General features: G+C 37.6%; 1 protein-coding gene across 1 annotated transcript; it reads left to right on the top strand.

Annotated features, from left to right (window-relative positions):
- Window positions 1-11146: 11146 nt before the first annotated feature.
- Window positions 11147-17704, top strand: LOC127582958 (homeobox protein DLX-6-like). The gene is made up of 3 exons (XM_052038616.1): window positions 11147-11703; window positions 12377-12570; window positions 15585-17704. Exons 1-3 carry the CDS (start codon window positions 11403-11405, stop codon window positions 15834-15836), a joined length of 747 nt encoding a protein of 248 aa, XP_051894576.1. The 5' UTR covers window positions 11147-11402; the 3' UTR covers window positions 15837-17704.
- Window positions 17705-17909: the final 205 nt, after the last annotated feature.

The following is a 17909-nucleotide window of genomic DNA, read 5'->3' as shown; positions in this document are numbered from 1 at the left end:
CAGAAATACATTTTCTATCTCTCTCATTGCACATTATTAGTTGCTAGGCTTTATATTAAAATCAACAAATAGTACTGCCTTCTTTCTTCACGTTCATTCTTAACTTACAATTCTAAGGTTTGTTATCTGATCAAAAACAGACCATGAAAAGAAGTCCCATGATTTTTCATTCACATGATATTGGCTCAGTTGTATAAGACATGAAAATATATCAAACCAAAAATGAGAGAATCCCTTGCATAAGGCTTAAACTGCTAAGTTATTGAAATTCTACCTAAAGATTGTCATTTATTAAATCACAATCAAGATTCACTATGAATCAATTAATTCTTGCTTTACGCATGACCTCCATCCTTTTTGCCAGATTCTCAATCCCTGATTTAAAAAAAACATGCTTTATCACATGCATCTTTGTCGCAGGCATCATTTGAGTTCAAATTCCCTGCCACCAAATCTGTTTTAAACAAACTCTAACCAAATAACATTTTTTTCCTAATTCTGTTTGAGATAGTATGTTTAGCGGAGTAGAAATCTGCTGTGGAGAAGACCATGCAACCACATTCGTACAGCACTTTCAGCTGCAATAGTGATTAGGACATTCAGTGAACTCCTGATCATTTTTGAAGCACAACTTGGCATTCCACTGGATGACTCCAGCTCATGTATTGTGTGTGAATTGACCCTGTTTCAGTGGTTTCAGATCACCACATTCCTATCAGAACATAACCTGACTGAAGAATGGCACAAATACAACTATATAATAAGAATTTAAATGTCATTGAGTCAACTGACGATACCATATCTTTTGATTTCAGTGTATAACATGTCTTACGTTTTTTAATAAAGACAAGTATTAATTCAAATATGCACTTATTCATGCTGTCCATTTTCCCAGTAATTAAATGCAAATTCCACAATAGGTTTTTAATGATTACGTCATTGTCAATACAAATCTTATCATAAAGCCACTTGAAGAAAAAAGGACGCAATGCTGAACAAAATCACTAACAAATTGTCTACTATTTTAAGAGGATAATGAAATTGTCTTAAGTGACCTTAAGGCTAGTCTGAGGGGTTTGAATGATAAAGTTCTTAAGTTTCAGATTTCTGCTTTTGTCATCTGATTGCTGAATCACTTTTCTCTCTTGTAACACAATATATATGTCACTCTCCATGTATCGAATTATGTATTATCTAAGTTATGTTGCATATATTCTTATCCAATTATTATAATCCCATCTGACTTTGAATCCCCAAGAATCTGTTTAAATACAATTCTAAATGTATCCATTACTGTAGAAATACTGAATCAATTTTAAATTAGCATTTATTTAACTAACAAAAATCTTCAAAATACTTGATGGAATATCATTATTGTTAATATTCCTGGATCTAAACTATGTCTTCTGTTAACTATATTCAACACAGAAAAACAGAACTTCTAATAGTATTTGATAATTTATCAGTTAAATCCAAAATATCCTTAAATCTTCTGTGTGAACATTTTCTTGGAACCTCTTTAATTCTGAGAATTAATTAAGGAAATGAATTAAATTGAACAACTATCTGCAATAAAGCCTGCACTGATACAAGGAGAATACATTTACAGATTCAAATGATAATTCTCTATGGTTTAGTTAAGATTTAATTATTGAAATGATGTATATTAAATAGTTTAGAATCAAGACTAGAGTGTGGTTGAAGCTCATAAGCAAAAATAGTTGTGAATGGTAGTCTCCTACTTTAATGGCTCAGAGCCTCTATTTGCAACTAATGTCTTCCTATTGCCCACTGTTCCTAATACATTGTTCATAGGAACATGTAAGATCTTACCAGATTGTATGTAAATAACAACTTGGAGAGGCCCTACTTGACTTGCAGGAAATGTATGTCCAGATGACTTCAAGACCAACCCCAAGCAAGTGGAGAGAGAGAGATCTCCATTGATTATTATCCATAGAGGTGAGATAGCTCATTTCTGCTTCAGAAGTTGAAATACCCCAAACTAATTGCATAATGAATGATGTGTAAGGTAGCAAACCACTATTAGGTATTTTCTAGAGAGGAATTGTCTTATTTTGCTTGTCATTGTGCTCTTCATTATTGTGACCTTAAAACGTTTACTCTGTACTATCTCTTTCTAATATTGTCTACAACTTTATCAAAAAGTTACCATTGATCATGTACTTCTGCATCAGCCTATTTTCATTTGTAGTATATTGAATAGTTTGTGCATTGTAGGGTCATTCTAAGGTGGGATAGGATCATTCAATATCCAAAACTGAATGTGCAAATTAAGATACAAATCCCAGTTCCTATTTTTATTGACTGCTGACCCCCAAATGGGGGTCACATGAAACCTATTACCTATTCTAGGTTCAAATATAACAGGGAATAGACGTGCGGGAGACCGCCTGCATTCAAAAACAAGAAGGCCACAAACTCGAATGCTGGGCAGGTGGAATAAAATCACGAGGAGATTATCTGCACGGTTCTGTGCTGAGAAGTTAAGGCTCGCTGTTTAAATATGCCATTTTCAGAAACATTGCGTTGAAACGGACCGATGTGCCTTTGACTATTAATAGAGGCCCAAACGTTATACTACAAAAATAAGCACGCCTGCGGTGCAGCGTCGCTCATCAATCATCCCACATTTCACTACGTAAAGTTAAGTTTCGTGCGAATTTGGCTTGATTCTTTGTGGCAGGAACCTTGAATTCAGCTCCCACCCCCACCCCCGACACCGTATATCGATGGAAAAGCATTCATTTCATCCAGATGAGATACACATAACATCCAGATCTTCTCCCCATAAGTGGTGTATCATTTGCTTTTCCTGTATTCACAGAGTTGCGCGGCAAGACAAAAAAAAATTGAAAGGAGTGCCCAATTTGACCCTTAATTGCGCTTTTGGCTCTCGACGCTTTTTTCTCCGATATAGTGCTTTATTATATTGATCAAAGCTTTTTTCCCCCCTGGATGTTGTTACCCACATGGCCTCTCATATGTTTGGTTTTCGCCTGTTTTTGAAGAGACATTTTGATGTTTTTATTTGCAATTTTTGCGTTAACCCCACTCCCGAGAAGGAAAAAAAATCCAAATCGAAGAACAATTGCATTAATTAATTTAATTAAAACAAACAAGTCTTCAGCGAAACAAAAGTAGTTGACTTTACAAAGTGAAGACTCAATGAGCCAACTAGCGCAAGCACTCTTGTATTTAAGTAAATTTTCTCAATGTTTAGCCCATTTAATCCATTTTGAATCGTTATTTGAACTAACCTTAAAATAACAGTAAAATGAACGTTACCTAAAAACGAATATCAATAAAAAATGTGCTTTGGATGTAACTTTATTTAAAAAAACTTGATTCAAAAATCATTATCGGGTCAAAGCGACTGACGGTTTCGAACGAGGAAGGTGCTCAACAAGAGGCGCCTTCGATGAGCAATGAATGGATTTGCGCCTTTCGGCGTATACGTCCTTGAAATCATCAGAAACTCGGTTGCCCAAATATTTGTGAACAGACTGCACTCGGGGTAAAAATATTCGTGTAAGAAATCGCGTCAAAAGTTGAAGGTAACCTCCAATGGCAGTAATGCTAAATTATATTGTTGGCTGGGAAACCAAGTTGCATTGGGAACAGAAACGGTTGTGTTTCTCAGGGATTCCCCGTTATTTCGACCGAATCGCTCTGCTTCTCAGCGTCTGTCATTCGCCTAGGCAGCAGCCAAGGCAACAGAGCAATTTCGCCCCATCGGGAGATAGGTGGCGGGAGCAAAGTGATTCTAAAATGACGGACGCACGGGCCCGAGAACCGCAGGATTAGTACCCTTCCAGTTGTCACTCTCCACAAATGCTTTCCAAAACCTGCAAGATTAAACACATCCAGTGGTTATGTGATAGTTGGCTACTATCCAGTACCACAAATGTAATAGAAACAACACTGACTTTCCAAACCTAACAGCAAAAAAAATGTTTTTATTTGCAAATAGCTCCAGTACGCGCGCATTAGAAGAGGACGTTTGTGTCGTATTTAGATTCTTTTGCACGAATTCAAACTCAGTTTTGATTATATGTTTGCTTATGGGCTGTTATTTGTAAACTACAGATCAAAAGTGCTGATTAGGAGGTGAACAATACATTAATGTTAATAATACGTTAAGGTTAACAAAACCATTGTGAACGCTCCATTATTTGAAGTAGAAAATTAAACATTAAATAATAATATGATCTGCTAAGCTTGTGGTCTTTGGTTTACGGCTCGTGTTTGGTGTTATTAAAAATACAAATTAAGATTTTAAAATTCGATGTGTCACAGCAGCATGGTGCAATATGGTAAACAGTTTATCTGCTGTTCGAGTTTCCCTGAATATAGGTACTGTGTGGAGGTGCAACGAAACCCTATCTGTGGACCTTGAACGGGTCTTTCTGAATGAATTACGAACAAATGCAAAACCAAAGCTGCCTCACACGATGGGGAACGATAATGCCCATTGAATATGAAGAGCCTTTCAAATGTTTTAATCGCTGCGAAACACAGCTGCACTTTGCTTATTGCTGATAAATAGTTCAAACCAATCAGGTCGCGATTATAGTCATTTCTATGCCATCAGAAAATGATAATTACTGCTGAGTAACACTGGCGAAATCTGAAGTATCGGAGCCATAGCATTAATGGCGAATAATGTGAATGTCTACCCATCCTCCCCCACCCGCATAAAAAAGTCCACAATACGATTGGTATAACAGCCACTATTTGTTTCGGAACAGTCATATTCTAGTCTGTAACCTTTAAAAAAAGTTATTAAAATGCAGTGCCCAAAAACGATATCAGTAGAAGGTTGACAATAAATGGCCACTTTAAAAATTAAGAGTTCTAATTGTGTTTTTCTCTCATTTACAGCAAAGATTTATTTAATGGGTCGAAAAAATTACATTCGATTTATTAAATTCTAATTTTAATTTTCCGCTATCTTGGGGGAAATTCCCCAATGCTTTAAATCGCAGTTTTGTACTGAACTAAAACAGCCACCTTCCCAGCTCAGTCCAGCTGCTTCACAGTGGAGAATCTACGTTTCAGAAAGAATACGTTGCTACCACTGGGTAATCATTGGGGGGGAGGGTGGGAGGAGGACCACCACACCTTTTAAACTAATTATCAATTTATCATATATGTTAATGCAAAGATTATGTTTCAAAAACTGCAGTAACCATAGAATGATTGCGGTTTTAACTTAACACAGGCAAAATCTGTCTTAAAACGCAGCATATCAATAAAGTTTTATCAATGCACGAAGCACTTTAGATTACCTAGTACGAATGGCAAAGTACGTCGCATTAGAGCTAAGCAAGCGTTTCAACGAATATTTAATTGATAAAGTTTTTTCCAGACCATATCTCTAAAAATGAAAATTATTTAAACATTATCAAACTTAAGGCAATTGAAATATGATGATTCGCGGGGAATGTGTGCATTTATCTATGTGATGGTCGTGAAAAATTAGTGCGTTTTGGTTACTTAGCCTCAAGTTTAATGCAACCCTCCAGATTAGCCCACACAACCCAATGAGTGCAGTAAGCAAAACCAAAAAGAGAAGAATGGCTTATAGTTGGAGCAAAGCGGCTGCTTTGCATTTCACCGTGTCATCATAGTTAAACTCCGTAATTTTCCTTAAGCCAAGGTTACCCACTTTAACTTGACTCCGGCAATATAAACCATATTTATCTTGATTAAAGAGCAGTATCTGGTTTTGTGAATTAAGGGAAACCTCTCTACCCAATCAAATAGTCCAGTTCCTCTAGTCGATCTAAATAGGGCATTTATTATTTATGCCTATCTTACACCATGGTAGTTGGTCTAGTTTTTAAAACGTATTAATTCGTTTCTAAATCGTGCAGTGGGGGTGTTGAGACGCCTGAATGTCTGCTCTGACGTTCCCATGTCTAGTTATTAGAGCTCCTCTCCTTCTATTACTCCACACTGAAGCCTCAGCCTCCAATGCATTGCTCCAGGGCTCGCCTTTGTTCTTCCTATATCCATAATTATAGCTTTTAAAAGAGGGTACCTTTCCTTTTCTCGGTTCTTCTCCGTGTTATGACAACCACTTTGAATTGTCACCAAATGATTTACGTCCTGCACTGCACGATTTGCTAATCCAGGATGTTAAATGTATGTTTTCTGAATCTAAGAAAGTCTAAAAAAAATTGTAAAATAACTCAAGAAAAAATATGATGTTTTAACTTCCAATAATGAACCAATGCCACCTTTCTTTGCTTGTAGATTTCAATGTCAACTTACTAAGACTTAATACATACACCGATGTTTGGTGGGAGTGGGAGAATTTTACAGCGAAATCCTGGTGTATCCATACAGGTCTCGCACTTTAATGAAGTTAGTTTGAGCCGTTACCTAATTTGGTTGAGTGTTTGTGCAGGATCATAACTTCAGGATGTGCTAAAATTAAATTGGCGCGTCTTGAAGACTTGGTAAAACTAGTCTGCTTGGAGTAACAATTGAAATTTCACTGTAAGAAGTCTGAGTTTAATGTTACAACTAAAAATAAAGTTGGGGAGCAACTGGACATATAATGTATTTAAATATATCGCCAAGCTCGGGTAAGCAATTGATTTGCGGTTAAGATTTCTTATATTTATGCTAATGGACTTATAGCAATTATTTAAAACAAAATCACTAAATTAACTGGCGCACATTAACTTAAAAAATCCTTGAAAGTTTGTTTGTCCCATAGGATTTTTCATGTAGTACATTTGAACCTTTCTTTATGGTCGCCGTTTTATGTGTACCTTAATTTTATGCGCCACGCCTTCTCACCTCAAAGTTTATCTTCCATTCTAGTCACAGTCTGAATTTATCACCTCATTCTTAATAACATAATTCACTTTTTGCATCTTACTAAATTGTTTGTCGTTAATTGATTTCTATACCTCCTCTGTCGGTCGTTCGTTGTTTTGCAATAAAATGTGCGTTCACATACTGACTGTAAAATTGCATATGTACCAAGGAACAGCACAAGACCAGAGTCTTTCAGGTTATTCAATGACCATGAAGAAAACGTTCACCAAAAAAAAGATTTTCATCCCTAAAACTTTGAGGCTGAGGACGAAGTGGAATGATGATGTAGCCTAAGTGTTATCATTTTTCAATAGTTCAAAACTGAGCTGCATTGCTACATCAAGCTTACATTTCGCAAATTGTATTCTTAATGTGTCAAAAGTATATCCTAGAATCAACACAACTGTTGCCTCTCAACTGTATAGTTATTAATTAAATAAGTTTTAAAGGAAATACCTAAGAAAAGTATTTAATCTTCGTATTTACTGCTGCGTTTAGGGTTTTGGACAACACAAAATTTAGTGTATAATGCGACAATTCCATGTTGGCTGATTTAATCCATTGATCTCAACCCATATATGCTCAATGCAAAGAACATGATAACTGTTCTGCATGAATAGGCATCGAAAGTTTCTTCAGCAAGAGGAAGTGCTCAGTTTGGAGTGAAGTTCTAAAGAATGATGTAACGGAGATTTAGGTCATTTGCGACGCAGAGGGACTGCCCAAGGAGGTGATTTGCAATCCATACTCAATGGTTTAACTTATTTTGTAAAAATAATTTCTGGCCGAAAATGGAAAGTAAATTAAGTGCTTTGAATCAAACTGTACCAATGTTGAACTCTTATCCAGAATTCCAATACCTGCAAACTCACCCAACTCTCAAGCCTTAACTTTCACAATCTTCTGATGATTTGTTTACATAACAGAGCAGCGGTTATTTGGCAAAGTGACATTATTCTTCATCGCATACCACAAACAACATCTGGGCACCAGGGGAGATAGTCATTGTGATCGGTATCAATCCACGACACAAGACTCAGTGGATAGTTACTAAAGATGAAAAAAAAACAAGCAGCGGCACCCAGTACAAAATGACATACATGGGTGAGAGACGGGTATGAAGAGGGTGGAAATCACAATTCCACATGCCTCGTATCATATAAATGTGGTTTATGAACGTCGGGGGAAATTGAAAACATTAACAGGTATATGCATTTATGTTTTTTTTTAACCAAATGCACCTTTCAGATCAGAGAAGCAATGATAAGATTACGCCGGAGAGAATGGTGACTTTTTTGCAGATGTTGTTCAGTTTAACGCTTCTAAGCGACTAAACTGTCAAACATCTCGCTTTACGCCTAGATTAAACATATGCATCACTGGATTAAATATCTATAAACGCAGATTAAGTGCACACATCTCCAGAGGTGAATGCAAAATGAAGCATGGGGTAGTAATATCTGCAAAGTGCTTGTTAACATTTAACCCAGACTCGTACAAAACCTTTGCAAAAAAAAACTATTTAAAAAGATGACACGTGGCTTATATAACATAGAAAGGGTCCAAAGAGAGCTTTCATTGTGAGCAAGCAGCACAACGCTAAACTGCAAATCAGAGAATGGTCAACAGAGTACACTTATGTAAACAGGAAGCTGGCGTTGCTTCTGAATACACATTAATTGCTATATTTTAGTTAACACACCCCATCAATGCAAATATCCTGCATTATATCCTGCTTATTCTGTTTTTTTAAACGCTAGTTTTCATGTTAATAACCTTGTGCTCTTATTCAAGCGTGCTTCCCAGTCATTAGGCTTTAGATTTGAGATGAGCAATGTTTCAGATTTCCAATTCGCCTTGAGCTGAGTGCTTTATATTTTAGGTAAAAATTGAAAGGAAACAAAATCGCGAAAATTATCCCCAATGTTCGTAAGCTAGCTGCACCTGTTATATAATTAACTATTTAATAGCTCACTCCTCTCTTTTCTGGATGAAACCCCTTTCTTTTCCGGAGCTTTGAATGGCCTGTTACATTGTGGAAGGCTGCAAATCATCTTCCCAGCAGGAGAAAACAAACGTACGGAACGGAACGAGCTCCTCACAATGAGAGGGTTATTCATACTGCACAGCGCAGCAATAATTACGGACTGCTGGAAGGCAAAAATTGTTAAATACTGACTACATCCCGCAGCGTTCTTTTATTTTACAAACCAATTTTAAAAAAACAGCGCTGAAAATCTCAACAAAGTAGAGATATAAGAGAACTGGCTTCGATACAGGAGTAAAAAAAGGTGGTTTCACTTTGCGCGTTAAAACTCGAGCTTATTCACCTGTCCTTGCTGGGCGTGCGCTTGTTCCGCGTTTAATGTATTTTGAGATTCCAGAAAATATCTGCCAATGTTAAGCAAAAGAAGGCTCCATTTGTGATACTTTCTCAATGGTTTAAATCTGTTTATGAGATGGAAAATCTCAGGTCAACAGAAAATAAAATGCAAAAGAGAAGGTGGCTACAGCCTTTATATCGCCGTTCGACTGTTCTATTCTCTGCCAAGAAAGTGAAAGAAAAGAGTTAAATATTCAGATCGGCAATGCCAGCTTTCGCAGCCAGAGAATTATAAAGAATACTCCCGGTATCCGAGAGTGTCAGGCTGCAACTTGATTTAGTATCATGTAATTTTATTTTTGAGAATTTTTGAGGATCACTGGATGTCTCGTTGGCGTTTAGACTGGCGATTTAAGCAACAAAAAACGTTAAAAAATAAATGCAATTGCCGCCTTTTTGTATTGTTAATGAATTGTAAAGATCGTTTGAGTATTTCATATTATACATTTCCCAGACTGTCAAGAGAAAGGATCGGATCGGATTTCTTTCTCGCGTGTTCCACTCCAAGGTTAACATGCAGAGCAAAACAAAGAAAATCTCAGGCTTTCCACATACTTTCCAACACCTTTGAACCTCCTCCTTAGGTTCACGGAGGCAAGGTAGCTCCTTCATTCATTCCCAGCCGTCACCCACTGCTGTCACAACCATCCCCTATCCATCATCTATCACTGACGCGTGTATGTAAAATAAAATGTATTTTATGTTTTTAAACAACGCATTGACATTTCGTTCATCCTTTGTGCAAATATCATTTTCATTTGTGTATAATCCCCACCCCCGTCACCTTGACAATATTATCAGCCTGTTATAATCAGATTGAACGTTTTTTTTTGTTCAGTAGCCTTTCCTCAATACAGATTCGCGAATCATTCGGTAACTTAATGACACGCCCAAAGCGGTATGAACATAGCAAATAGCAAGAAAAAAATGCACAGAAATTAGTAAATGACCTTGACTTGAACAATTCCTGGAACTGATCCATTCAAGATTCAGTTAATGTTCAGTAAAATGATCAATATAAGCATCCTCCTAACGTGACAAATACCTGATGCACCGAGCCATTGAGATTTCCCACACCAAACTCGAAAGACAGCAGTGACAGCGCCAGACAACTCGCCGTTTGTGACAGGACTAAAGACATTTATAGTTGAAGTGGGTATCACATGAGAATGTCATTTAAATCGCCGCATTGATTAGCAGATAGCGGAAGAGACCAGGTATAATTAAGGGATAAAGTAGAAGGTAAATGTCCCAAATCACACTTTAAAAATACGATGTTCTTTGCGCCTGTTAGTTTATTTATTGTATGAAATCCAGTCCCTAGTTTTAACAATATAGAGTGACAGATACAACTCTGGCCGAACGAAAAACAATGTAAAGCCTCTTGTTCTGAATATTGCGTTACATAACGCGTGCAGTTTCTATGTAGCCATTTTAGATTCCATTATAAACAGTGCTGAGTGAACTTTTGTCTCCAGAGTGTTGTAGATCGAGCCCAGGCGGTATTTTAAACACACGAGAGGTCGCTAAGGCGGCCACTCAGTGTTCCTCCCGTAGATGTATTTTTAATCGTTTACTATCCCTTTCTTTTTTAAGAAAAAGGGCGTCCATTTGCGGTTGCAAAGCTGCGTTCGGATGATTGCTACAGTTCTTATGTTCATTTAATATTTGTTTACCAGTTTTTTTCGGGGCACGCCATCGTTGTACGTATAAAACAGTTTCATAGCATGTTATAACGTGTTTATGAAATTGTCTGCTGATTATTTCGGATGGGTTGTTCGCTGATGGAAATGCAGCTTTCATTAACTGATTCTAATTAAAGTTAATTAGGATCGCCGCCGGGCAAGTGATGTAATACGCCCTTCGTCCAATCACAAGGCAGGAGACAGCCAATTGGATACGTTTGCATATCAGATCCATATGCATGAAGCAGCCATGCAAATCCAGAAGTTTTCCTGAATTTCACGGGGAATTCTCTCAACTTAACCCTCTTTTTTTACTCAGCGTACAAGTGGGGAAATCACCTCTACTTGGAAAATTGAGGAGAAGACGCTTGGATTTGGTTGGCGATCGGCCTCTGTGTCAGTTTCATGTTGCGCGTCAATTTCATGTCAATTTCCTGCAGGCTGGTAATTCCTAGTCAGTCCCGTGCACTTCCTCGTTAATGATGACTATGACCGCGATGGCTGACGGTCTGTTAGCACCAGACTCATCCAAGTCGGCCTTTCTGGAGTTTGGACATCCAGCTCAGCAGTCATCCCCTGGCATGTCCCATGGACACTATCCGGTGCACGGCTTGCACTCGAGCGGACATTCTCAGCACGATGGTTCCTACTCAGGCGCCTCTTCCTATGGCAGATCGCTGGGTTACCCGTACCCAAGCCCAGTTAGCAATCATGCACCTAATCCGTACATGCCATACCAGAACAGCAGCACTTTGGGTCACACCAGGTTAGAGGACACAGGTAAGAGCCGTTCGGACACCAGTCTCCGTTGTAATATACATCGGTTTGCACTGTGACTTCCATCGCCATTCTGCTACTGAGTCAGCCCCCCTTTCAGAGTCGCGATGCCGGGATTTGAGAGGCCTCTATGATGACATTATTTGTATATTCATAAAAAAGGACTTTAATTGCGTTCCTTAAATAGACACGCGCAATTAGGCAAATTTAATGCTGAAAAAAATCAGCAGTTTGTTCGTGCACAATTCCGTCTCCTGCCAATTGACTGGCGCTACGGCGAAGTAATCTATTGTTTGCCGAGAGGTCCACTTTGTTGGGGGAAATTGGCAAATTAAATGACCTGACCGATTGCGGTGGATTGTTGCAATGCTCTCGAGCAAACTGTTACTGGCGTGAAGAATTTTGAAATTTGACCCTTTTGTGTATATTTGTGTAGTAAACCATATCGGAGTGTAGTCTATAATCGAGCTTCTGCAACGCGTCCAGTATTTAACCGATTTAAACGTTACTTTTCTCCCTATAAAAATTCGCATAGTGCGCTGGCTTTTATTTACGGGGAATCACCATTTCAAGGTAGTTTGATTCAACCTGTTGGGACGGGGGAAATAAAGGAGAGGTGGTCGTGAGTCAAAACTGTGGTGGACCTAAGGTTCAGTGTTTCCAATTTCTCTCCAAGAACACGAGAAGTCGACTGTAATCGAAAATGGAGAAATCCGATTGAACGGGAAAGGGAAAAAGATCCGAAAACCGAGGACCATTTATTCGAGCTTACAGCTGCAGGCTCTGAACCATCGCTTCCAGCAGACGCAGTATTTGGCTTTACCAGAGAGAGCAGAATTGGCAGCCTCTCTCGGACTCACCCAGACACAGGTAGGGTGCCGGCCAGAACAAATTCTGCCCTCTTGAAGGTATGGGGGTCCACTTAAAAAAGAGAAAATGCAGCCTCTTTGTTCTTGTAAGAAAGCGCACACGCGCGCCTGAAAACGTATCCATATGTACCCAGGTCAGTTCTCATTTTTAAACTTCAACACCTTGATGTAGTTGAACTGGGCACTTTAGTAAAGGGCATTGGATTTGCATAACTATCACCATAAACTATGACTTAGAACTTCCAGCAACAGGCGTGGGACCCTTGGTATTCGTGTGTGATCTCACCACACTTAAAGCCGTATTTTTACACTCAATAGGAATGCAAACAGAATTTCCCTTCTCGAGTTATTTTATTCTCAGTGTGTCTTTAAAGATGCAAGTTGAATGTGTTTACCAAAGCATCCTACCACAGTCCAACAAAATGGCAGAGGCCAATTATATGATTTCGCGTGGCGCCACTTCTTGCCGTTTCCTTATGGGATCTTTTTTATTTGATCTGCCACTATTAATCCGTTAAAAATCCAGGAATTAAAGGGCCAAGTAAATCGGTAATTGGTTATTTTTTTAATCTTATAAATTAACTGTTTAAAACAAAATAGGAGTAGTGCAACCATGCTGCATGAAACACTCACTTGACGATGAGAACATAACAATACCTTTTCATTTCCCAAGTAGGGACACATTAACTTAGCCATTTCCTTTCAATGTCCGCAATTTTAAATTGCCAAATATACCAAATTCAAAGTGGCCGCTGGTAATGAAAAATAAACCCTCCAATATTTCAAAACTTCTGGTAGTGCAGTGCATGCAGCAAATACGTCTGAAGGTCACAGGTAGCCGGATCACACAGTAGAAAACACTTTTCAACGCCGCAGAGCAAGGCAATCCATTATCGTCAAGCACGTTTTACTCGTTTGCAAGTTCTGCAAGCTCTCAAAAAATGTGATTCAAGTACCAACAATATCTGAGCAATGGCCAAAATTTTATGCATTTATCTATTTTCATGTTATTGAATTATTTTATGGTCGTATTAATTCTTAAGTATTCTGAGAGAACAGTAAGTATAACTTGCTACCCACTTGCGCAGCTCAAACTACACGAGATTTTCTTCCTTTTTATGTTCTACTCTTTTTGGCATTTTCTGTTGAAAAGGATACCCCGAAATTTGCACATTAAAAGTAAGTTGACCACACTAGGATTTCAAGTTCGTGTGAATGTTAATAATCATCCTGAATACGTGTTACTCAAGAAGAGATCCAGAGCGCTTGTTTCTAAAAATGGAAATCTCTACAAAGGAAGTTCGAAGCTTTTTCTGAGGAGAAAGTGTCCCAATTCGAAAATTAATTTTAAAAAAAGATACATTTAGAATTGATCATAATTTAATGCCGTAACACCTTTCTGTTTAATTAAAATGTGCCTATTAATCCCAATTAAAATTGTTGAAGAATTATATAAATAAGGACATATTTGTTTTAAAGATTACATATTCTGACTAATTTCGGAGTCTTTAAAACGTCAACAGAAAACTTTATTGAAGACAATAGTTAGGCTATACAATTACTAATAAAAGGCACTGTGATCTATCAAATCCCAACAACCGTTCGAGTTTCAACCGATTATGCTCAAATATACTGGGAATGTTGTGCAGCCGAACGCATATTGACATTGGCATTGTGTGCGAACCGGAAATATTCACTGCTTCTCCATCAGAAAGAAATGTTGAGGTTGATTAATATGCTTAAATATAAAATAAACTTTATGGAAACATACTTAAAGGACAAATGAGGGACATACTTCAGAGAGAAACGGCTTTGAAAGCTCACGTCTAATCTCACAGATTATATACAAACACAGAGTTCTCACAGGGAATAAGTGAGTTCTCCACACCGGCAAAAAAAAACAATCTAAAACTGTACTGCTGGCATATACTAAGTGAAAATTTCTGAATGTGTGATACTATTTCAATACTTAGTGCATTTCACTGGTTTCTTCGTATTTTTTTTTCTTTCGGAGGTAATTCGGAGATAAATTATACAATCTACCTGAGCGTTCCATATTTTCCAAATGTATATGGGATCCGGGAGTAAATGACACAATCCATCTTAGTGTTATATTTCAATCTAAAACATAGGAGGTGAGTTTAAACTCGCCTCAAAACACACATTGTAAAGGTCTTTATTACAGACGACGAAGGGAAATATTTTCAATTTTGTTTGCAAAATAACTGGTTATTTTTTACTATATCTTCCATTTATCACTGGTCTCTTTGGCTAAAAAGGTAACTTAAATTTCAGGCGAAACCTTATCAATTCGGGGGCAAAACTGAGCTTTCTAAAAAAATATCTACTTCTATACGAAATATCACCTTCTATACGAAACTATTCACACTTTTATTTTAATAAGGAATTACAGTTTGGTTAAGATCACTAAGTCTGTAGGCTATTGCAAAAATGAATAGCTTCTACTGATGAGCATATGACAATTTATATCAAACTCCTTGTTGTTTTCCTAAGGAGTCTGCTTATGTAGGCTGGAGAACCTGGACCCGAATTAAAGCCGTCAGTGTTGTGTCCTCTCCTTGTATATGTTCATATCAACACTTAGTCTTTAATTCCTTTATATGCAACGTGTTTCATTTTCCTCTCAAAGGTTCACAATGTGATGGCTGCAATTATTTGCTGATGGATCCCTTTGTAGATCCGCCTGAATGTTCAAGCATCATTGGTTTGACAAGACTATTGGAAAAGGGTTACAATATGTTGAAATCCTCTCTATATTCCACACCAGTCCTTCATTCACGTTAAAAATGTGGATGTCATATTCTTTTACAAATTTATTTCAAATATGTTGAAATATTGGGGCCTTTTTAGTTGGATCACTTATGAATTTAGACTCATGAATAATCCCTCACAAAGAGTGTATTCTGTATACCAATTTGGATCAAGTGATCTGAGTGTCAACTTGAACTTAAACAGTGAAGTAAATATGATGCCTATGCTTTTATTTTGTTTCAGGTGAAAATCTGGTTTCAGAACAAGCGCTCCAAGTACAAGAAGCTGATGAAACATGGCTCCAGTGTGCAAGAAGGTGACCATCTGCCCACCTCTGCTGCTTTGTCTCCATGTTCACCTAATATCCCACCAGTCTGGGACGTTGCCATGGCAAATAAGGGTGCCACTATGCCACCAAACAGCTACATTAACAGTTTTGGGTCATGGTACCCACCACCCCACCAGGACACCATGCCAAGACCCCAGATGATGTGATTGACCAGGAGTACAATCTATCCCACAGACTTTCTGTCATTTAAACAAAAAGGTTACATGATTTGAGGTAGTCTTATGGACCAGAAAAGATGACTGATTTGGGATAGCAAAGGCTATATGCTTTCAGTCATATCCAAACAGGTTTGTTCTAGAAATGCAATGAGTATATAGAGTCAAGCTCCTCTAATGAGTGCAATGCAATCCTTGTAAGATGTTTGGAATTCTATTGGAGAAGTTTGATACATCTATAATCTACGTTGTGAATTGCAAAAAAAAAACAATGGACTGATTTTATAGCTCTTCTATTAAGCTCAATTTTAATGTTGTTTAAAAAACACACTTTTACTTCAAGATGCAGATCCTTCTTAGCTGGTTAAAATGCAAAGGCTGTATTTCAGAGTGTTCACAGACAGGCCCCAATCTCTGCTGAGGATAAAGGCCATATCAACGGTGTTTTATTTAATGATCATAACTCCGGTTTGAAGCATTATGTGGTTTTCGAGATAAAACTGCAAACACCTGTTTAGTTGTAAAGTATCATACTGGAATTTTCAGGTGTCCTTTTTATGCAACAGTTTTATGTCAGGGTGAAATGAATATGATAAATTCAAACACATACAGTTGCCAAGATGTGTACAGTTGGAAATAATTGTTGGAAATACAAAGCTATTTTCCCAGCATTTACAAAGAGGAAAAGACAGACCAAAGTTTTGGGCTTTGATCCTTGATCCAAAGGATTCCTTAAAATTCTGAGAAAAGAAAGTCATTAAGTCAAACATTTAGCTGTCTGGTTACAGATGCCAGGGAAATATAGTGCATTTTCACTGTTTTCAGCATTTAAAAAAAACAATTGTCTGCACTTTCATATTTGCCCTATGTTTTAGAACTTTCTCAGAGATGGAAGGAAACTTTAAAATACCCTTTCCGATTTTAGTCTATTAACATCTCAACTAGCACGAGTAGGTTGTACCATTACTCCGCACAGTAGTTTCATCCATTATAATCTGTTACGTTTAAGTTTAAATGATCGCTAATCAAGACCGCAAGTGTTTAAAATAACTAAAGGCAGAAGGCCTACTTTGGGTCAAACCAATCCAATTATTGTAAGGAAGGTATGCCCACCCAACCACTATTCCTGCTTCTTCCCTCCAGAACCAACCCAACCCATACCCCCCACAATAAACTCAATACTTAATGATGAAATGTGATGTGTTATCGGAAATGAAACAACCAGCTGGAGGTGACTCGCATTTGAAATACAGCCTATGTAGGGAAATAAAAGGGATATGTTTAGCTCATCCAAGCAATATGAAGGCAAACGATGTCTTGGAGAACAGAACGGTAGAACACAGTACGTGTGTGTATATATTGTTAAATTAGTTGTAAATAGTGCATATGTATTATGTCATTATTCTAAGTAAATCAGTGATACGCGTTCAAAGCATCCTATATACACCCGATTCGGATAAACGTGGCTACTCGATTTAATAGTACGTTTCTCAGGATAATAGAAGCCGAGCGTGTTCGCATTTTTTTAAGAAAAAAAGCAATGCCGACTTACTGTGGACTTAACTGTAATTATGTGTAAAGGAAAGGCAGGATGATTGCATGTAATTGATCAAACTATTCCATTCATTCTACATCCCTACACCATTTCTTACTTACGTTTCCCCGAGGTCAAACATAGACGTGAAGCTTACTAGATTTTTAAAATTATATAAAATGTCTGCGGACACGTTAAACAGTGGAGGGAACGTGATTTTATTTTTGCATGACAACATATTAATTTGCCGAGAAGAATTGGTGCATTTCTGGAAATGTTGTTATTTGTCTTTCTGATTAAAAAGGCCTTGGACTTTTAAAATTCAGCTGTTGTTTGGAGTGTGGTAACCGAGGGCCCAAGCCCCTTTGACCTGGTATTACACTGATGTTGCGGGAGCGTTAGTTCAGTTAGAACAATTGTTGGATGGCAAATTTCTCTTGATTGTTGCATCTCTATTTTTTTGATGAAGCAAAAACTGACGACATTACTTGAAGCCGATGCAGCTTACTAAATAAAAATTCAAAGAAACA

This window comes from Pristis pectinata, chromosome 25 (genome assembly GCF_009764475.1).
Source record: "Pristis pectinata isolate sPriPec2 chromosome 25, sPriPec2.1.pri, whole genome shotgun sequence".
Lineage (NCBI taxonomy): Eukaryota > Metazoa > Chordata > Chondrichthyes > Rhinopristiformes > Pristidae > Pristis > Pristis pectinata.
This window is presented reverse-complemented; position numbering and strand designations above follow the sequence as displayed.

What these genes read in the sequence shown, in the direction of transcription:
- LOC127582958 (XM_052038616.1), top strand. Translation starts at nt 11,403, where the DNA reads ATGATGACTATGACCGCGATGGCTGACGGTCTGTTAGCACCAGACTCA. An exon ending in CACCAGGTTAGAGGACACAG is followed by an intron (nt 11,704 to 12,376) that starts GTAAGAGCCGTT and finishes TTTCTCTCCAAG; the next exon opens with AACACGAGAAGTCGACTGTA. An exon ending in TCGGACTCACCCAGACACAG is followed by an intron (nt 12,571 to 15,584) that starts GTAGGGTGCCGG and finishes ATTTTGTTTCAG; the next exon opens with GTGAAAATCTGGTTTCAGAA.